We start from the raw sequence: 23,312 nt of genomic DNA on the forward strand, positions 1-23,312 counted from the left end.
TAGCGCTGCTAATTTCATTGTTTATTGTAACCGGCAATGTTTTGTGAGTGTTCGCGTAATGTCATATTTTATAATAACACACTACCTATCGATATTTAGCCACAAATAATAAAAACAAATGACAATCAAATGTAAATTCAAGAAATTACAAAAGTAACTTTAGAATACATCACTAGTCCCTAATAGTTTAAACACCAATAATCAATATACCTCTTTAAAAATAATTTTTATTCTAAAACGATAAAGTTCATTCCTGATTCTCCTAAACAATTTCTAAAAAATAAAATAAATTACTTCAAACATCCTATATATGTAATATATGTAAAACTTAGCAAAAGCTTATGTAACGATAGTTGAAAAGTTTTGTCAAGTTTATGGCACTTTCGTAGCCTGCAATATATTCGAAACTAAGATTCGAACACGGAGCTGGGAAAAGATGAGACTCATGGGAACAGCGTAATAAATATACCTGTTCCAATTGCTAACTTTTTCGTGTAATATAAAACAAACATAGTCCTACTCCGGCTTTCCTCTCACACAAATTAAAGGTTTTATCATTAAAAAAAGTTTTAAAAAATCGAAATTAGAACTAAAATTAACGTCAACCCTTTTATACCGTAACTTTACGTTAGTTATTGAAGCGTTATGACGTAGGATTACTAAATACGATCTAGACCAATCTTCATCATCCACTTGCCCTTATCCCTTACGGAGGGTCGGCACAGTATGTGCTGCTATTCCATACATCTCTATCAGCCGTCATATCTGAATCCACTCCTTTCTTAAGCATATCCTCTTTCACACAATCCATCCATACTTTCTTCGGTCTTCCTCTTCCTTTGTAGCCATCCATATTCAATCTTAACACTTTCTGGTTTATGTCCCCATCATTTCGTCGCATAGATCACGATCTAGACCAATCTTAGTAACTATATTGTCAATGCGAAAGTTTAGTAAGTTTCATATGTACATAATTTACCCGATGTTCTTACGGTAAAGGAAAACATCATGAGGAAACCTGCACATATCGGCTAAGAAAGATATGTGTGAAGTCAACCCGCACTAGGTCTAGTCACTCTAACTTAGGTTAGGCTCTGAGCCCCTCGGTGGGGACGTGTAGTGAGCTGGTGATGGTGATGATTGATGAAAGTTAAGATGGATGTTTGTAGCCTAAACTGGTGAACTGATATCAATGAAATTTGATATCGATTTAGAGTATAATCCGAAAGAACAAAAAGGCTTCTGACTCTTGTTTTTTCTTCCTTCGCGTACGGAGTCACGGACGAAAGCTAGCTAAGCTTGTATGTGGGATTTCAACATTTTAAACAATAAATAACTTCTAAACCATTGATTACGCTCCTTAAATTGAATTGTATTTAAAGATGTTATAAATAATATGTCAATACAATATTATGATGTATAATACAATAGGAAGTCTATAAGGTAGCGTATTATTGGGGAAATAAATTCTTCCTTAAGAATTATTTGTTAGGGGTGAGAAGGTAAGGTGCAACGCGACTTAGGGTTAAATACTTAAAGGGATGTTCGATAATAGAGTGATCAACTGTTTTTGATCCTTATACAATCTTTGCATTTTAAATTACGCTAAGTAAATGCTATCGTTTATATTTTATCGTCGATTTAAACCTTTTCAAATAATTATTAAAATCTATTCGGAATTTATGTTCAATCCACATCTGATCTACACGTTTTTAATTTATTTTTAGCACTGCGTATACCTCTACAACAAATTAATTATATTTACAAAATTTCTAAATAATCAATTTCAAGAAAATTTAGTTTAAAACAAACAGTTGTGAAGTAGTTTATGCTAAAATTATAGATCCCAAGTTTCTTCTTTGTAATTATACAAGTACCAAAATTACTTAAGCGTTGTACAAACTCGTAAATAACTCGGCTTGTCATTGGACTCTCATACGACGACAACATAATTTCAAATATCGAAGGGTTATTTAACCGCTACATTTTTTTTTCTAACAGTATCTGTCGTCAAAAGCAACTTGCGGGGATTTTTTTTAATTAAGAAGATTTACTAACTTAACCTTTGTCAGCTTCTTTACTTAAAAAAAAGATAATACCGTCTCTTGAATAGTCAAAGGTTTTTTTGTTCCTTTGTCGCGGATTACGAATTAAAAAAAAGTACGAAGTAAAAGCTTAAGTATTATTAGTATTAAAAATGGGCAATAGGATGCATAAATTAAAATTTAAAAAAAAAACTGACACTTATTACAAAGAAATTAATAAATCTTTTCCAAAACTTACATATTACAAACATTTTAATTAAATTTAGTTAATTTCGAAATCTCCAAATTAAATATATTAAGTTGATTTAAGTTTACAATATCTTGACATTTTATTATGCGTTTTACATATTTTCATTACCACCAAAATATGTAACGTTTTTGTTACATATTGGATTACGTAACATAAACGAGAACATACAACTTCACCAACGAAATGTTATTCCATTCTACGCATGGACATAAACAACCAATTGCTTAGAAAATGCTACCTAATAATTACACACGTAAAACAATGTGCTGATCACCTTAGCCGAATGCGCATGCTAATAAATATTCATTTTTCAACTAATTTTAATAGTAAAAAAATTATTAATTAATTGTTAAAATCTGGACATGTAGGTTTACTAAAACCATCCTTCTATACCATTAACATCTATTGTTACCGGTGTGTGTGTACTTATTTCTACACCGTTACTTAAATAAGAACAATTGTTTTTCCGCCAAAACATTCAGCGTAGCGAGCCGGCACGTTTCTCTCCCACGCAGCCATCCATCTTTAAGCTAAGACAGACCCGCGCTCGGTCGACTCATCGCGTTAATTTGCTTCTGTGTACGCGACGCTACTTTACCTAACATTTTTATCAAACCACTATCTTTTACGTAAACATATACAGCTCCCCTTAGTTGTACTTAAGTAGGTCATAATATCGTACTTAATTAAGTAATTCGTAATTCATTTAAGTCAATTTACTGTACCATACCATTGTACTGTACCATTTCGATTGGATCAATTTGGCTACAGAAATGGTAAAAGTGTTAGTCGCTTTTTCCGTTGATATGTGTCATTGAACAAACAAGACATAATTTAAAGGACAAATTACAATATTATATTTAAAATTATAATCTAACTAAAATCCTATTGTTTGCCTGTAGATCACACATCTTAATCGAATTCCAGGCAATAACAAAATCACATCAACTCCGTGTTGATAACGATCGTGTGTAGAGGTCGCACTGCGGTTGACATTGACGGATATCCGCGCGGCTAGAGATTATACCCGCCTTTTGTGACGGATACCGCGCCCGGATTATCCGGGGGTGTTGGCGGAGCACGGATAAGGCGGTTGAAAATTTAGAAAAAACTGTCATCGTTAACGTCTAGTATTGGATTTTCACATGAAACGTATTTTGCTTTTTTCTATTTTTTAAGTGCTCATGTTTGGAGGTATGAAAGTTACCATTTAACTCTGGTATTAGGTGTCAATTATTGTCTTATACACTTATTATAAAAACTATATTCTTCTAAGACTTTTTCTTTTTGATTATTTCATAAGATGACGCCCAAAGATAGTAAATTCCTTTCTTACACAAAAATTTTCAAGGTAGGTCGAGGTGAAATGAAAATATCATTGCCAAATCTACAAGCTAATATTAGTACATTGTTATGTGAAGAATACTCTTATGGGCACATATTATTCTCGTATTTATTAAAAGTAATCTGAAATACCAACAGAACTGTTTTTCCGGAGCAAAATGAAGGAAAAAAACTTGAGGATTCAGTGTGAAATGTGGATTTAGGAAAGCGGACCGCTTTTAACATTAATGACATCTAAGCCGGGCGGTGTCAGTGCGAGTGACGCTGACAGATGTGTGCCATGACAGTACTTAGGGATGTACAGTCCCGAAAACTGTCGGTATTTTACTTTAAAAACTACAATCCTTTGAACATTTTTTAAGACGTGGAACAAAAACCAATACAACGCAGCTTGTAAATCGATTCGTGATACACGGTTAATTTCTTTTTATTATTATAGTTGGCACTTAGTTGGTTGCTAATTAATTAATTATGTGGAGGAATAAGCGGAGTTTTTCTCTGCAATTAAAAAGGCAATTCCTAAAGTGAAACACCGCGAATTTACGCGACTGTACCTCCTGGGACAGAAAGTAAAACATGTAACTTCAATAATATGTAACTATTCCGTCAATATCTGCAATGACTAAGTCCATTTTTATTCAACTTGCAATTGACTAGTGTCAATATTTACACCGACAAGGGTTTTTTTTAACATAAATAAACCAGCGCTTGACCACGACTCTACCTAAGCTAAGTGAAGACGCGGCCGAAGGATAGAGCGCGCTAGCTCAATAAGTGCCGATTCACCGGTTTGCAGTTCTGTTGCTGTTGTCCATTGGCTTCTATTATGAACAGATCACACCGATATTAAATCCAGCGTAGTATGTACAAACATTTCTATAATCTCGCACTTCCGTCCCCAGTCTCCCGGGTGACAAATGGACGAGCATCGTAAATTGAGTTTGGATGCCCCGACGGCGCTTAATCATCGTTTTCTCGTGCATCTTGCAACTCAGTTTAGTGGGAAATTAATGGACGTACAATCAAAATGTTTATGGCATTTTGTACTTTGATAACGTTATCAGCGATACAGACTTTTATTCCGTGTCAAGAAGACAATTTTAGTGTTGTGACGTCATTAAAGGCCATAACAGTTTTAGACCTGAAATGTAGACCTGTCATGTTATCTTGATAATGCAAGTCGAATTTATCGCAAATGCATAAAGGTTTCTGAGTAATCTATGATATTAATAGACATGTTAGACACACCTATGTTTTATATCCGTCTATTCAAGTTTTCGTTCACATAATTCACTTTTATAATGCTCAAGTACAAAAACATGTCCTTTCCCTTTTAATTTCTACAACGAAACATAGACAATTTTATATCATATTCCTCAGAACGCTTTCGTTTATCGACAAAATTTATATCTAACTAGCTCGCGACTTCGCCCGCGTGAAATAAAAATATACCCTATGTTACTCATAGATAAATTACATTTCTAACGGTGTAAGAATTATTTAAATCGACCCAGTAGTTTTTGTGTTACTTAAGTACATACAAAAATATAAAACTTTTCTCTTTATAATATTAGTATAGATAATATTTGGTGTTATACCTTGTGTCTGAGAGGTAACACGAATACGATTTCGCATCTGTCACGCAAAGATTCGTAATAAACCCTCTGTTATTGTAGGTATATCGCAACAAAAGGGAACCTGTTAACTCTATCTTGATCGTTAGAATGAAATCATGTTTTAAGCGACACTTAAATATCAGGATAGACCTCCCAGACAATTCACTCTGTTATACCAACGCCCTGAAAACTCAGGTTGTAAAAATTGCTCTGTTATTGATTACCTATACAATGTTATTTCTAGACCCGACAGCATAATATTTTACTACCGAAGACGTGTGCACACTACTACATGCACTCACACATCGGCAATAACGCACACGTACAGCTTAAGAAAAATACTCCGCGTCGCGAGTTTTTCTTAGGAACTATGATGTCATGGAGAGGTCGCACATCTAAATTACTTTCAATTATATCAACATACAGTTTACCTGTGTATAATTATTTTGAGATTTACTTCTATTTATCATTTGAATATTAATGTTGGAGTGTAGTGTTTCATAGGAATATAAATATACTATAGCAGTCAATTGAAAACTTTTAATTAAGGAGAACTATCGATTTATATCTAAAACGCTTACATTTTTGCAGCATAAAGTAGAGGTTGAAGACAACTATAAACATACAAAAAAACGTCGTTTTTTTGTATGTTTTTTGCAAGTTTATTTAGTTTTTTGCAAGTTAAAGTAAGTCTAACTGCGACAACCGAACACATCTACTAAATATTTATTTCATTATATAAATCGTTGGCATATGCATAGTAGTTATATAAATTCTATTACATTCAATAAAACGTTTTTCATAATAAAAGCTCATACAGAGTCATATAAAATGCATAGAATTTACTAAACTTTTTAGATTAATTCGCCTCCCTACCTTTTCGAACTTTGTGCTTCACATACATACACGTTCCTGCGTCACACGTGAATAACCCCATCCCACTCACTCATCTCACGTCGGAAAGGGACACCGCACAAGTTTAGGACTAACATTTTATATGTTGGCCGGGTCATGGATATAAAAATCGTTTTTCCGACATATATGTGGATGTATAGGTATGTTTGCGCCATACCACAGTAACGGCGTCGTATAGGGCATTAGAAATCCTCAATAATAGAGAATTATTGCTATTGTGTTGGCCTCTACAGGATTGTGTAGTTTTCAAATCATTTGAAGTTTGCTTGCAACAGAGTTGAAGATAATTTCTTTCTATAAACTACAAAAAATGCTAAGGAAAACATGACAATGACTTAGTAGAAGATTATCAAACTTACTTGTATACTGCTGGGTTTCTGAAGTTTCCAGTTATCGTCATTACCTAGCGATTCATTAGTTTTAGATTGATCTCTGTTTCAACGGAGTAAAATTCAATTTACGTAGTACGGAGACGCTTTTCATGAATTAAACCAAAATCACAAACGAATGGTTAAACGTAGCTGGGAAACCGGCCATAAGCAAAGTGTTATGATTATATAAATTAAAATATATCAATTGATAAGGGTAACAAAATAATTGATATTTCTACAACTTAAGTAATAAGTATTTAATTATAATATGTCCATTTAAAATCAGATATTTAAGCATTAGTTATTACTTTAAAATAACACTGTGTGTTTGTCCTACAGCACTGCCAACAGAAAGATGGCCTGGAATATGCCGCGTGGTCTCGACCACGGGGCGCCATGGCCATCAAACAAGGCTACGAGGTGAGGCTCGAATTGTCGAAACTTGTTTTGCCCACTGTACCTTTCTGTTTGAATAGTTTTATTTACTTTTCTTTCTTTGATTTGCTTCGGATATTGCTAGTGTCTTTTATTTCGCTTTAAATGTATTTGTTTCTAGATTTAAGTAGATTTTCTTTGAACTTAATTGGAGTATATTTTTTTATGTTAAAATTATTTCGTAGCCTTTTTATTAGTAGTAAAGAAACGCTTTAAAGTCGTTACCATAGATTTCCGCGACACTAGTATGTTATCTGTTTTGTCAAAGAGTGACAAGGATGGCAATATGCTTTATATAAGTGTCATGGCAGTGTAATTCAATGGTCAGAATTAACAATAATGAGTAATCGTAAATTGTAATTCCGAAGAAAGTATTATTGAGTAGTTTTTACATATTTTTTGAGCAGATATCATTGATTTGCACAAATGTTATTTGCGTATAATCGTATTGTGGTGTTTAACAATTATAATTATCATAATCGATGATTCGTAACGCGTGGAAAAACACTGAGTTACCAGCTACCTACGCCGGTTGTTATGTATAACGTTTTAAATAAATTAACAACAAATGTTTATAGAATCTTTAATAATAACTTTTATTGCTGTTGTCGTTCGAATTTATATCAATACTAGCTGTTCCCGTGCGGCTTCATCCGCATGAAATTATGCAAACTTTATTTTACTGTTTACATTTGTCGAATTCTCAATTGCCAATGTCAAAATTACCAATTACCTTACTATGGCAATCTTACTTCCTTAATGTTGGCAGCAACTTATGGTCTCGTTCTCACATTAGGGTTTTTATCCAAAATATTTACCCCCTAAGTTTAATGGCGTGAAAATATATAGCCTAAAGCGTGACGTAAGTGTAGAGCTTTTTATTAAAAAAAAGAATTATTCAAAAACATGCTGTAATTGCTGACGGGCAACAAAGAAGTGTGTGTTTAGGCTTTATTATAATAGCATAGATAACTTTTATTGCTGTTTTCGTTCGAATTTATATCAATATTAGAACTGTGGAAGAAAATGTTCCTGTGAATTGGCAAAGAAAAACTACTTGAAAATCGGAGGAGCTATTAGTTTTCAAACTAATTTAATAATTAAGAAATAAATTACGGTTTTAGTATATTTAGAAATTTATACACAAAAGAGAAAAAAGACATCATTCTTCTTCATTTCACACTTTACTTTTAAAAAACTCCTCGAATGTGTGATAACATGCTTCAATTTATTTTATTATATGTAATATATTTTTTTCTAAGAATATAAACCTCTAGAAGTCTATTAAATTTTCTCAAAGTTATATGATCATGCCGCAGTTAAATATTGCCAATAAAAACTACATTTATTACTTTTCTTTTAAAGTTCTAAACCGACTAATAATCAATAATACAGTAAAGTTTTAAATAAAAAATATTAAGTATTGGTATTCCATTTAATCAAGTTGAGTTAAGTATTCTCAAAGTTAGTATTAACATAGTGAAAACGAATGAAAAACACTTGAAATGTCACATGCAATTATTATCAACTTATAACAATCCATAGATTTTTAAGTCAGCTACTAAAACGTTATCAATTATGGGAAATGTACCTCATGGGTAATACTTAACGGGTAATTTGGTCCTAGGTTCGAATCCATGTTCTAATATGTTTTGCGATATTCGAATTAATTGTGATCATTTACTTACTGTAAAGGTAATCATCGTGATGCAACCTGCACATATTTGCGAAAATCCAGATACGAATTAAGTGACCCCACATTAGGCTATTGTGGCTTAGTCTCGCCTAACTTAGGATAGGTATCAAGCAATTTAATAGGAAAATAGTGACATGATAATGATGGAAAATTTTAGTCTTGAAACTTTCCATCTTTCTAGGTTTCCAAAGAACTACATCTAACCCTAAAATACTCAAAGTGTGTCGACAAAACACCGTCCATTCTAAAGTTCGGGGTAGTTTACGTCAAAACTTGCTATTAGCGGCGATAGATGGCGCTATATTAAACTATTTCTGTACAACGCCAGGACGTCGACGTAAGATATTTTCCTTTTACGACACAGTATAAAAGTATTTCGTTGAATATCACGAGATTTACGGTTTATTACGTCATTTTTAAGGATAGAAAACTCTTCATACTACCTACGGATTCGGGGAGCTATTACGATTTTATTGGTTATCATAAAAAATATAATGATACACGTAAAACAACAGATTCTACGACTTCATTAAAATATATTGATAGAACGCAAGAATATAAGATTCCATTTTTAAACTGACATTTTTAAAAACAAAACTAAAACAAGGAATTAATACAGAAATAATTTCCTTTTGTAAAAAAAAAGTATATTCAAATAAACAAAATTAAATAGCCTATTCGTTCGTCCAGTCTATTTTCTACATCTATGTCAAATTTCATCGAGATCCGTTCCGTTTTGGCGGTAAATTCTAACAAACATCCATTCATCTAAAGTTTCACATTTATAATATTAGTAAGATGTAATATTTAAATAGAAAATCCTTTCATGTAATCGATGTAACCTTAAACTACGGATGTGATCACTTAAATTAAATTTCACGTACCGTCGGTAGAGGGCGTTATCTACGCGAAATTAATTCGCAACGGACCGCCACGAGAGGGTACCCATAGTTTCTGATTTATGGTTCGGGTTCGATTCGTTACGTTAGCTCGCAAATTTCCTTTCTCATTTACTTAAAACTATCGCACAATTTCGAGTTATGGTTTGTTTTTTGAATTATACATAGCCTTGGATATTTGTGTTTCGTTGATAACTGAATTGGTTTAATCGAGATGTTTATGTACTCGTTTTATTTTTGTAAGGCGCTTGTCAATTTACGAATACCGCACTCAAAATGTAAGTTTATTTTATTATTTATTTAGACTTCTTTAATGTAGGTATAGTAAAAATCTGCAATAAGTAATTAATTTAGTTACAAATTAAAATGATAATTAGAGTTACTTGTTTTAAATATTACGAAATTTCTTAAACAAGATATGATTTAAATATTTTATGAGACATATTTTTGTAATTTACATGTCAGCACTAGTGAGTTATTATAATTAAGAGTGAGTTATTATTATAATTACTATAGACTATAGATCTATAGACCGAGAAGGATATCTGACCCGCTAGGCATAAGTCAAAATAAATTTTGACAGCTCACTGAGGCCATTCTGATAATGTCAAAAAAGTGTAACAACATCATTGTTGCACTGTGGTTTACATATTTTCTGACAGTCCGAACAGCTTCAGCAGCGTCTCGCAACACGACATTAATTTGTCTGTATTCTTTCGAAATCGGTCGACCGATAGGAGATTGAAAAACAAACAATATTATGTTTTGAAGTATCAGTGGAAACCCACAGCAAGTAAACAATTGTCAATTGCAAAAACTAGTCACAGCAAAGGGTGACGTGCAATAATTTAGTTAAGGAGGTCCAGAGATAAATTAATAACGCACGATTGGTCCGGTCGGCTGAGTTATGGCACTTTAGCTTCTGACCGCATTAAAATATTAGTTTTGAACTGCCCTTCGACTTCCACTGTAGGGGGAAATCTACAGAGTTGATACTACAAATTGTTACGACTTAGTTACATCGAACACTATAGAAAACCTTTCGTTATATTATAAACAAAGCTTTTTACATTCGATAGGTAAATAAGCAAGCCTTTTGATTAAAAAAAAAAACAAAAAAACAGAAAATGTTATTAAATCACGATAAAAATATAAGAAACTAGCTATTGCCTGCGACTTTGTCCGCGTGAATTTAATAAACAAGAAAATAGAGCCTTTAAGGTTAGTGACTGATAACGTATCTTTTTAATGGTGAAAGAATTTTTAATATCGGTCCAGTAGTTTTTTTAATTTCATCACACAATAATACAAATCTTTCCTCTTTATAATATTTAGTATAGACTGTGACATTTTATTAGTAAACAGTATCTAATTCATTGGGATTTAAAACTACATATGACTTTAAGACTAGCATTTTGACGCACCATCATCTTTACATTTCTCTAATGATGATATTGAATAATAACTTTATGAATACGTTAATAAAATCATTCATTCACGTGGTAAAGAGATAAGTGTAACAATTCGAAGATTAATTTGAAGGCCATTAAGGACAGGGAGTATTAAGATAACAAACTCGGACATTCTGAATTAGCTGACGTTATCTGACCGGTGCGATTCAAGTGACCATTGTGTGCAACCCTATCTTGCATCTATTTATTTGCAAGTCAAACCTCCATCGTCATTTGTTATACAGGACTCTATTGTTTTTGAGTTCTGCAAGCGTTTGTTATAAGTGGAGTTCGCGATATGTTAAATTTTTCACAACTAATTTTTACTTAATTTAATTTAAAACTTTCTTCCACTTATTCACTATCCGCTTTGTAAAACAGGATGTTGCTTTAGCCAAGACTTCAAAATTGAAAATTAAGATAAGCGTATTGAACGTAGTCTGTATCTTTAAGGGTTTAAAAAAATAAATTTTATATGACAGATGTCTTTATAAAGTCTTTCATACTAACAATAGTTTATTAAAAAGCAGAGAACTTGAAAAATCTCTTTTCTTGTGTTTCAGGCCAAAATGAGTACGGGGGATGGTACAGTGGGCGGTCACCAGAAAGCGGATGACCGCCTCGGTCACCACCAATCCATGAGTCAGATGCTGTACGGCGCAGGTCTCGGACCAGGACGGTCAGGTCAGTAGTCTAAATATAAACAGTTGTAATTCACATAAAAGTAATTTATTAAGCTAGCCTATTTTTCGGCAACATCGCCTTACAACTTACTTATGTTGATATGTTGTAACTACTTTCTGATATGTTGTAGCCCCAGTATACAAATATAGTCATTTATTCAATTAAAAGTAATAGAAATATCGTACTTATATTCGCATTTGGTATACAAATCGCTAGGGACAAATAAAACTAATGTAATTACGGGTCATTAAAAAAACGCGATTTGAATCAATACCAACCATTTCCAACTGGCCCCTCCCTTCCAGGGTCATCGTCGTCGTCTCCAGTGGGGGGAGCGGGCGGAGGCAGCGGGCTGCTTGTGGTGCCGCAGCCGCTGGGTAAAGGTCCTGCTAAGTTGCAGCCATTGCACGCGCATGCTAGGAAGTACCACTGCAAGATGTGCCCTCAGGTGAGTTCCCTTTTAATTGCTTATTAGTAATCTGTAATATACATACATACAGTAAATGTATTAAATCATTTTTGTATTAATAATTACAATACTTCTGCATACAAAAATGTTCGTTTGGCTATCAAAATGGATTCTAAAATCTGGCTCGAAGGACCAAAGATGGCCGACTCGCGGACCGTCGGCGAAATGATAATGAACGTCGACGCCGGCTGTCACTCATCAAAATTCAATTCGTCAACTGTGTCATGTAGGATCAACAAAACAAATCAGTTTACACTTTCATATCGTCTGATGTTAAAATAAATAACGTACGCCAATACTCAGAGAATAAAAATCTTTTTTTCATTTTTGCAGTCATTCAATATATGATTAGTTACTCTACTTAAAAATTTTGCTTTTTTTACTTTATTACCTTTAACCCGCGACTCCGTTCGGTTGGAATTAAAAAATAGCCTATGTATTCTTCCAGATTGTCTCTACATCTATGCAAAATTTCATTAAGATCCGTTTAGCCGTTTACGCTACAAACTGTAACAAACATGCATCTAAACTTTCATGATTATAATATTAAAATTTATTTGGTCGCCTAGTTTTGTTTAAATATTTCCTTTTTAATTTTTAAACAGGAACCATTAATTTGACAATTATAAAAAAATTTTATTGTTTCCATCGTCAGTTTGTTTACGATAACTATAAATTTATTGTCATATCAAGTTGAACTTTTTAATAACTATTATCGTTATCATTTGCTGACCGTACTCGCGTGTTGCCCTACGCGAACCGCAATTATTTCTCTATCGTAACTTTTTTGCGGTACCGTAATGCGTTTAGCTGTGGAAATAACGCATCGCATGTAATTAAAACTCAAAACATTAACATATCGTTTACATTTAATACTTTACTTGGTAAACGTTGGCTTTTACCGCGAAAGATACATGACTTTTGAGGTGCATTTTTATATAAAAACAACTGAATAAACATATTCAATGCCTTGTATTTGCTGTATTTGTTATTCAATTGTTATTTTATGTAAATAAAGTCGATTAATATTTTTATTGATTGAAAATTGTAATTAAAAGTACAAAGGTTCTTTTGTCATGATATGTTTTATTTTCCTGGTTAATTATATAAAAATAACACACTTTTTAGTAGGTTTTTGAACAGATTTTATGTGCGCTTAATGCTTGTTTTAAATAACTACCAATCAGTCCTTTAAATACTCTTTGATAGATGATTAAATGTTGAGTAACATTATAAACTCATGTGTCATAATATTCTTACTTAGTGCCTCCTAAACGCTACTTAATGGACCCCTAAAATTAAGGGATAATTAGTGACAATGTCTATCTACATATCGTATCATATTCTAACTTCAAAATCAGGTGGTCTTTAACTTTTATCTCTTAAAACCTCATCTACTTACCATTATCTTCCATTGTTTTAAATTAAAAAAGTCCCAAACATTCTCCGACTGTCTTTTCTAATTAAAAGAAAAAAAACACGTATCATATGAAATAAAACTTTATGATCCCGATATCGAAAGTTCGGTATCGAATGCCGATCCTATTACGCGACATCACGTGGCTTTCTAATCAAAACCGCGGGCGCTGGGGAATGTCATCACAAAAATGTCCCGAACGCCGTCAAGGCGGTGAGGAGAAACGGACAGACGGACAGACAAAAAGTCGCATCGGCTAATACTTATTGCGTTTGTGTAAATTTTCGCATTCTCCGGTCGGGACGTTACGCTTTTGGGTTTCGCCGATTGCCAGTTGTTGTCAACATTTTGATAAAAAATCATGTTTTGGAGCAAACGATTTGGGAAATGACTCATGTTGTGACCATCCCTTAAAAGGCAGAAAGAAAGAGTACTTATAAGGAACAACTAAAATGGTACCTTCTTTTGCATTTTCTTGTAATTCGTTTTAATTACTTAGTAATCATTATAAGTTAGGTTATAAATTTTATTATATACTGATATATAATAAATATTTGATTGTTACAATTGAATAGACTGTGATATTACTGAACTGTTTTCATACGTTTGCCATTCAAACTTCATTCATGCAAATGAGTAATGTAAATTATACTTTATACCAACGGGAAGGGTATGGATGACAGAAAAGATACGAGATAGTCTTTGATACCCAGACGAAGCTGGCTTTGATCATTAGTAAATAAGAGTCAAATATTTCGTAATTGCACATATAATATATAAAAATAACGTATATCTAGAGATTTTATTCAAAAGTAAACAATGCGTTTAAAATACTTTAGCAGTGTTATTCGAAGCGATTATCAAACTATCTTAAGATAAAAATCAACACTTGTTTGACCAATTATATCTCCTATAATTAAAACATAAAAATATCAACAATATAATCTCGGAATGAATTCAAACATTGAACTAAAGTAGCAAAAAGTTGAGCGCGCCTCGCCACCCGTTTGTAGCTCCCGACGCCAAAATATTTGACGAAACAAAACAACCTATTGTACGATCTTACATTTTTAACAGTTTATTGCAAAAAAATACGAGTGGAAAGTAGATTCCTACTACTTTTTGGTAACCTCTGGCTATTTCTTTTAGGTGATTTTAAATTGCTCTCGCTAGATGGCGTGTTTGTTTGTCTTGATACTACAAAGCTGGTAAATTTTCATATAATGTTTTAAATGTGAAAACTTGGATGAATAGATGATTGTTACTATGTATCTCCAAAACAGCTTTACTGATGTGACATCTGGCACAATGTAGAACACAGTCTGAAAGAATAGATAGGATGCTTAGTTTTCTAATTCCGCGCGGACGAAGTCGCGAGAAAAAGCTAGTAATCAATAAAAGTATGGATGATCCCGAAAGCTTTTAAAGATTTAAGTTTTAATTATCAAAATAATGGAACCATAGGGACTGATAATGTTAAAATTGATAGGCGAAAATGTTCAAGCCCGGAATTTGTCGCAATATTAAAGCATATATCAATTTACGGTCTCTATTCACCCCTTATATTAACACGCTGACTACTTTAGCAAAACTAAATGTGCCCAATAACACACACCACTCCGCAAACGATCAAGCAAATTCCTATCATTACATGAAGCACCCTACATTTGTCGACCAACTTTAAATCAATCCCTAAAACAGACAAAAGAGAACCTTAAACTAAGTAGAATAACGTCTCTATCTATAGCAAATCTAAATTTGCAGACACTCTATGAAAATCGGTAATGTATTCGGATGGTCACATTGAATTTGTCTGATAATGTACTTTATTACTTTGAAAGTAGAGTTGAAGATGCGTTTTTCGTTTATTTAACGTAACGGTAAGTTGGATGGGCACTTATGGAGGTCGATTTTTCATGAAAAGAAAATCACATGTACTTCCGGTCATCCGTCTGATGCACGGACAGACGGCGCTGCAAATTTTCTATATTAATATATATAGAAAATCTACAATACATATAATATCTAATGATATGTATTGTAGATCAGTTTACAAAATGTCGTGACTTGCAATGGTATTCAATAACTTAGACTTGACATTTGTATATCTAAGTTATGAATGCATCCATACAATACTTACTGAAGTTAGAAGCTGTTTAAATATTGTAAGTATGTTTGAATGCATTTTTTATGTTTTCAAATTAAGTAACAACTAATCTTTCCACGCATTTTTCTATGTACAATCGAAGATATTTACGTTTGTAAGATACATAGTACACGCGTTTAGTTTACTTTTTATTAATTTATACAACGTAATATAAAGTACAGATGAATGAAGTATGGATGAAGAAAGGGACGATAAGGACTTATGGAAAAGGTTGGAGAAGGCCTATACCCAGAATGGGGTCCAGTTACTGGAATAAAAAGCCTAAATAAATAAATAAAATAAATAAATATAAAGTACTATATGATGCCCGCAACACCGTCTGCATTACATTTAAAAAATAAATCCAATATTACTTACTGTAACGTAGCTTTTTTATGATGACAGAATTTTTGTAATCGGCCGGGTAATTTTTGAGTTATTTCAATACATACAAAAATGCAATTCTTACCTATTTATAATATTAGTACAGATGTAATAAGATAGTACTTGTTATATTGATTACTATAATAGATTTTTGCGTATATGTAATTATGGCGTTGCATTTTATATGCATTGAATGAAGACATAAAAATATAACTTCATTTTGTCGCGTCAAGATTTACCGCCGTTGGGCCATTAAACCGGCTGTTTGCGGACACAAGACGCACGCAAGTCGTTTGACCTCGCAGTCCGAGGCAGGTGGGCGGCGCACGCGGCCGCTTTCTGCAATTATCACTTGACACCGGACGACAATTGACATTACTTTTGGAGCCACGAAAACTTTAATTTTCTATACTCGCGTATCGAATTACTAATTTTTATTAATATCGAACTACTACGATTATTATTAAATATTAATTTAATCTATACTAATACTATAGAGAAGAAATATTTGTATTATTGTATCTATTCAATTCACGTATAAATTACTGGGCCGATTTTAAACATTCTTTCACCGTAAGTAAAGTAATTTTTCTGTGAGTAACATAGGCTATATTTTATATTATTTTTTAATCTCACGCGGACAAAGTCGCGAGTAAACTAGTAATTCGTAATTCTAGAACAATCAACACAGAGCCAAAAGATAATTTGCCGCTTTATTGTTTATTCTAGAATATGAATCAAATGCTTGCTATGAAAATCTTTACTATTTATCGCTATTCTTATGTACAGTTCTGCGTTTATTAGCATCCTTTATAATATTGGTTGTTATAAGTGGAGATATGAAGTGTGCGGATGTAGATTCCTGTATCAAAGATCACAGTTGTAAACTAATGCATATTCCGTTGCATTTAAATAATCGCTTACTTCATGGCCCAATCTTAAAAGCGGGCGTTAGACGAAGCGTGCAACTTAGCATTTTCATATTTAATCTCCCTTTACGACCGTTAAACAGTTCCGAGCTTATCGAGACACAGGCTTTGTAGTTAATTTAAAACGCTTTATTAAGTTGACGGGCAAAAAGAAATAACACTTTTACTCGCGATGAATAAAGTAAAATGAAACAGCGGAAGTCAATAATTGTGTACTTAGTAACCAACAATTGTGACGGATAACGTCTTCAATTATATTTATTACGTGTTAGAAGAAAGGTAATTTTATAGAGCAGTTTAATTATTTATGTTTTTATCTACATATCGTTAAGGCAGTTTACTCGCTAACAAGATATATCTGTACTATTATAATAAAGCGTAAACACACACTTCTTTGTTGCTTAAGATGTCAGCAATTACAGCATGTTTTTAAATAATTCTTTTTTTTAATAAATGGCCCTACACTTACGTCACGCTAAATATTTTGGATAAAAACTCTAATGTGGGAAAGAGACTATAAGTTGCTGCCAACATTAAGGAAGCAAGTTTGCCAAGGTTTGTCATATCATATCATTTTGACATTTGCTATTGATAATTTGACAAATGGAAAAAATAAAATAAAATCTTCATAATTTCATGCGGATGAAGTCGGACGGGAACAGCTAGTCCCTTTATAATCAGAGAACGCTTTATCGTTTTGTTTATTTACATTTTTCTAATATTTTATAGTTGACCATGAGTTTTCTATTTTATTAAACTTTATACTAGACTAGACCAAAATAATATGCATCTTATATCTTTTTTTATATCCGTACCCTTCACTTAGATGTAAAATATAGCCTGTATTACTCAGTGATAATCTAGCTTTTTCAGATTCAGTACTTTTCTAGCGTATGTGATGCAAACAATCAAGTCTTTCCTCCGTATAATATTAGTATTTATAGATATTAAAAATAGACCAAGAAAAAATTCAGACGAATTGAATACCTCTTTTGGGAAGTCGGTTAAAAAAGTTGCAAATGAGACTAGGTTAATAGCCTACTAAGGAAGACTTTTAGTGTGAATTTATCATATTAAAATGTCTCGGTGCAGCAAGATATATGAACCTTGTTAACATCCTAAATATGTTCATTATGAATTTCATACCGCAAGACCTTTGTCAGACAAAATGCGCGGTCGAAATGTCTAAGCAACCGCAGACCTCAACCGCGACCGCATCTTGCTTCGAATTAATTCCACTTCGTTTTCATATATCATGCTTGTTTTGACTTAATTTTAACTGACAATATGAATTCCCAACATAGATGTATATAAATAGATAGGAGAGTGTTTGGATATTATAGCTTTTTCTTCATTCCGATTTTAACACGATTTTTATTATAATAACAGTTACGGCCTGTCCCACTAAATTATAAACTGTCTGATAGCAAAGTATATGATGGTAATATCGGATTTTGTTCCCTTATCTGACATTGTCAATTTAAGCTATCTGAGCCTCTATCAGCCAGTGGTGGAACAGGCCTAAATCTTTCTCTGTTATTATTTCGAAACTCTTTATCATGAACAACCGTAACTATATGCCCCAAATGACGAAAATCAAATAATAACAAATTACCACCGTTTATAGCTTGTCCATTTACACAGGTCTGTGGTTTCGATTACGTAAATATTATCCAATATAAATTGTCATATCTTATTACACAATATCTTGGTAGAGAAGCCTCTATTAATTAATAGTTATTTGGAATGTTAACAAAATTTTAGGTAATATTTGTTTTACTTTAATATAAGTTTCTTAGCGCCTGTCCCACTACTGGCTGATAGAGACTCAGATAGCTTAAATTGACAATGTTAGATAAGGGAATAAAATCCGATATTCCAATCATATATTTTACACGTTTGATTGTTATCAAACAATTTACGGAAATTTGGTAGGACTGACTCTTAGTATTGACGTTCGTCGTTATCTTGACGTTCCGCTATAGCAACCCTCATTCATGTTCCTATCGGATAAACTAAATAAAATATTATTAACAGTAATTCGGGAGTTAAAACTCCTGGTTACTCATTTATAAACCAAAAGGTTTTTTTAATTCAAATAAATAATGTCTTCCAGAATATTTTCGAAACCTTAGCAGATTAATTTAGATAATTATTTTAAAACACTCCTATATTTACCGTTTACAAAGTCAAGAATAACGTATCTGGTTTTGTGACGTCACATCAAAGCCTCTAAATACAAAAGTTCATTGTTTAAGCCTTTCCAAGGAACGTCGATGTGACCACAATGAGCTTTGTGGTTACGAAGAAAAGCGTGGGGTTCTAAGATATTTTAGAACAGAAATAGATATCGTTTATCTTACTGATATTACAAATGTGAAATTTAGATGGATGCTTTTTGGAGTTTACCGCCTAAATTACTGAATGAAATTCTGGAAGGGCGCATAGGCCGCAACGATGTTTTTATTTTCATTCTTTTTTTAAATTCCGAGTCCTATGTGTCTCATCCATCGTCCATCGTTTCTCATCCTTTCTTTTCAAGAAATGGATGGAAAGGAAACGAGACTCAATTTAGACCTCAGACACCACACTAATCAGACGAATCGCGGAATTTCTTCCACTTCACGACCGTCTTCTATTCGTGATATTGCACCGAGAGAGTTGGCAATACAGTGCGCAGATGTTAAAGCAGGCTCTACCCCTGTTAATAAATAGTAGTAATCATTATTGATCAAATTTTTACAATTAAAAATTCTAATAAAAGTCTAATTGTTTTGTACTGTAAAAGAAATTTCCTAAAGACATTTTGTACTACAGAATTCATTTAACACGTTAATCCTAACATACGACTATCCTAATTCCTTAAGATGCATTCCAGACATGCACGAGGCCCTTAGAACGTGCAAAAAAATAGTAAAGGGTGCACCACACCACAGGTTAAACACAGAATCTAAATGACAATGCGTTTGTTCGCTAATAGCCGTTGCGGTGCGAAGTCGCTTTTGTGATGACGCCTTAAGGGAGATAATCCATCACTATAATATATTCCAGTGATGTTCGTGTAATATCGATAAAAATAATCTTTCTATCTAATTTAAAAAAAAAAATCTAGTTTATTGGATTTGCTTTAATAAAGACCGAACAGCATATTCCCAGGTCCCAGACTTATTTAATTATAGCTAAAGTTGGCTTTCATCTTTCATAGAGAAATGAAAAAACCTAAACAGATGCTTTACCCTAACTTTTTGTTTTGATTTATTATATTTTTTAAAGTGAACAAGACAGTTTATTTTTATTCTAAATAATTTACGGATATCAAATTTCTTCATATTCCGAAAAGCGGTCCCTTCGAATCTCATATTTACTATGTGTATTTATTTATCGTACAAGAAAGTGTCGATATCGATTAACTTCAAAATACAACCCTACCCCACCTCGGCATAAATCAAAACAGCAGATTGATGGTATTATGTCAACATGCACAATCTCAATGTAGATTACTTTGCATAATAATTGTAATGCTTGTCAATTATTGAATAAAACATTAGTCCCTAATAAGGGCAGATGGGTCGGGGAATTTGTATGTGAGAAAAGTACTAGGAATCTATAATGGTACTTAAAGTAATTTGTCATTGCTAAATTTTGTACTTCTTGAATACTTTTATGGAAATTATAAGGATTAGGAAACGGAACTTGAGCAATCGTGAGAATGTTTTTTGAAACTATTAACATCAGTTTTGATTGTTTCGTTATTTGGGACATATCTAACCGAAAGAATATACAATTAACCAGATTTTAGCAATCTTAAGAAGACAGAGCCAAGTAACTGTCTTGATGCAAATTATCATAAAACGATCTTAGAAAATTACGCAGTAATCTTTATCCAAGATTTTGTCGTATTATAATTTTTTAATCTATAAGCATGACTAGTCTATAGTCAATTCTAACAAATCGCCTCTACAAATAAGTAGTGCATTTTAAAAGGCACGAAACAGTAACTAGAAGTACTTAAATCCTTTGCCACCAAACACAATACATCAATAGTCAATAATCTTGTAATACTTCGATACTGAAGGGTCCGTGTACAAAACGCCTTATTGAAGCTAATCGAAGGGTTAAGATATCCTTTTTTAAAAGTTTCTACAATACAATTGTGTTAATAAATAGGAAGAAAGTGAATATATAATTTTCATCTAAAGCTATCTTAGTCATCTCCTATCTATACTATTATAATAAAGTGTAAACACACACTTTTTATTGCCGAAGATGTCGGTAATTGTAAGTAATAATCGTAAGTAATTACAGCAAATTTTTGAATAATACTTTTTTTGATAAAAAGCCCTACACTTACTTCACGCTTTAGGCTATATATTTTCAAGATATTAAACTTAGGGGGTAAATATTTTGGATAAAAACCTAATGTGGGAAAGAGACCATAAGTTGCTGCCAACATCAAGAAAGCAAAATTGCTAAGGTTTGTCATGTCACGTCATTTTGACATTTGCTATTGATAATTTGACAAATGTAAACAATAAAAATCATAATTTCATGCGGATGAAGCCGCACGGGGGCACTCTAGTATATCTATACTAAAATTATAAAGAGGATAGATTGTAGTTTTGGACTTATATATGTATTGAAATAACTCAAAAACTATTTGGTCGATTTTAGAAATTCTTTTACTATTAAAAAGTTACGTTATCACTAAGTAACATAGGCTATGATTTTTTTGCAAAGTCGGGAGCAACAAATTGTTTTTGCATATTAAAAAGGGGCTATCTTACAATCATCAAACAATGAATATCTATTTATTGCAATTGCATGTAATAGTCACATTCAATACGTTTCAAATTCTAGAAAAAGAACCCCATAAATATTGAAATCAACGTTTCGCACGAAAATTCACAATAAAGTCATTAATAAAGCTATTAACTAGGAATGATGAAATGACAAAAACTAACAGATATCTAAACGCAACAATTAGTAACTTTTTCTTACCTTGGTTAGTTGAAGTATAAAAAAACGTATCCAGTTTCAAACTGAATAGTCGTATTGATCAATATCTGAGCACGCTCCTATTGTTATTGATAAAAAAAATCAATCGCTGTTATGATTTCTACAGCCCTCGCGATATTTTCTATTGATGAAATACAATATTCAATTTCAAAGGGTTTAGAAGCGTGTATTGGATTTTCTAAAAGAGCAACTCTGCTGTTACAGTCGCCTTAATAAACTGATTATTATAAATTAAATTGTAATTAATTATTATAAGATGGTAACATTAATATAATTAAAATAATAGAAATAAATTATTTAATTGTATACTTCTATATTTATCTATTGTTAATTAAAATTAGAATTTACTGTTTTAAATTTATTTTTTTTTTTATTAATAAAAGACCAACAGTTTTTCGTTATGTTCTCACGATTTTTTAATTGCAAACAGACAGATGTTTTGTTCCATAGATAAAAATAATGTACAAAAAAAACCCGGAATAATTCATCAAAGAAATAATCAAGGATGACGTGCAACAAAACCGGAATTCAATTAGAGATATAAAAGAAATTTGTAGGGACAATGTTCTTGTTCCATTTAATTATTCACATTAAAATTCTTCAAGAGACCCGAACAATCTCACACGATTGCAAAAGCATCACTAATCATTCACTATTCATGTACAAAAGCTATTGAAAAAACCCCTTTATAAGTGAAATTAAAAATTCCGCTATCTTTAAGATAAAAGCCAATGTAAATAGATAGTCTTAGAATTTTAATATGCAAAAAAGTAAAGGGTGACCAAAACTGGATATGCAAATCTTCGTGCGAATTGTAAAGCAAAAAACAAATACATAAAAAAACCGCTTCTATGGGTGTGCGATAAACATAAAAACAATTTTGGCATTGTCTTACGTGCATATATTAAATATAGGGGTAAATCCCTTGGGACAGTTTTCTCACAAAGTTCAGTATGCAAATAGACGATGGCTTCGTAATCTTTTATTTTAATGGCATCTTATTGTGTTAAATCCATTCAACGTTTGTGGGGTGAATAGGAAGAGAAAGACGGAAAGCAAAAAAATTAATAATTCGACGTATGCAAATGGTATACCTTGTATGGTGGGAAATGCGTATTTTTTTGATCGGAAGATAAAATAAATTCGTTAAGACGTTATTTTTGAAGGTCGCATTAAGATAATTTGCATCGCTATTCATTCAATTTTTGTTTGCAATCATACTAATATTATAAATAAAAAAGTTTA

The 23,312-nt window shown here is 32.4% G+C and overlaps 1 protein-coding gene across 2 annotated transcripts in view; it reads left to right on the forward strand.

The window, feature by feature from the left end:
• The window catches only part of LOC106111359 (zinc finger protein rotund), a 133,028-nt gene that overhangs the window by 53,096 nt on the left and 56,620 nt on the right, over positions 1 to 23,312 (forward strand). The window contains exons 5-7 of one of the 2 annotated variants that reach the window (XM_013293403.1): positions 6,881 to 6,961; positions 11,586 to 11,706; positions 12,012 to 12,154. In XM_013293403.1, coding sequence (XP_013148857.1) covers positions 6,881 to 6,961; positions 11,586 to 11,706; positions 12,012 to 12,154 — 345 coding nt within the window. The remainder of the gene's footprint in view (positions 1 to 6,880; positions 6,962 to 11,585; positions 11,707 to 12,011; positions 12,155 to 23,312) is intronic. The other variant, XM_013293404.1, reaches the window with a different exon arrangement.

Source organism: Papilio polytes, unplaced genomic scaffold, assembly GCF_000836215.1.
Source record: "Papilio polytes unplaced genomic scaffold, Ppol_1.0 DF824169.1, whole genome shotgun sequence".
Classification (NCBI taxonomy): Eukaryota; Metazoa; Arthropoda; class Insecta; order Lepidoptera; family Papilionidae; genus Papilio; species Papilio polytes.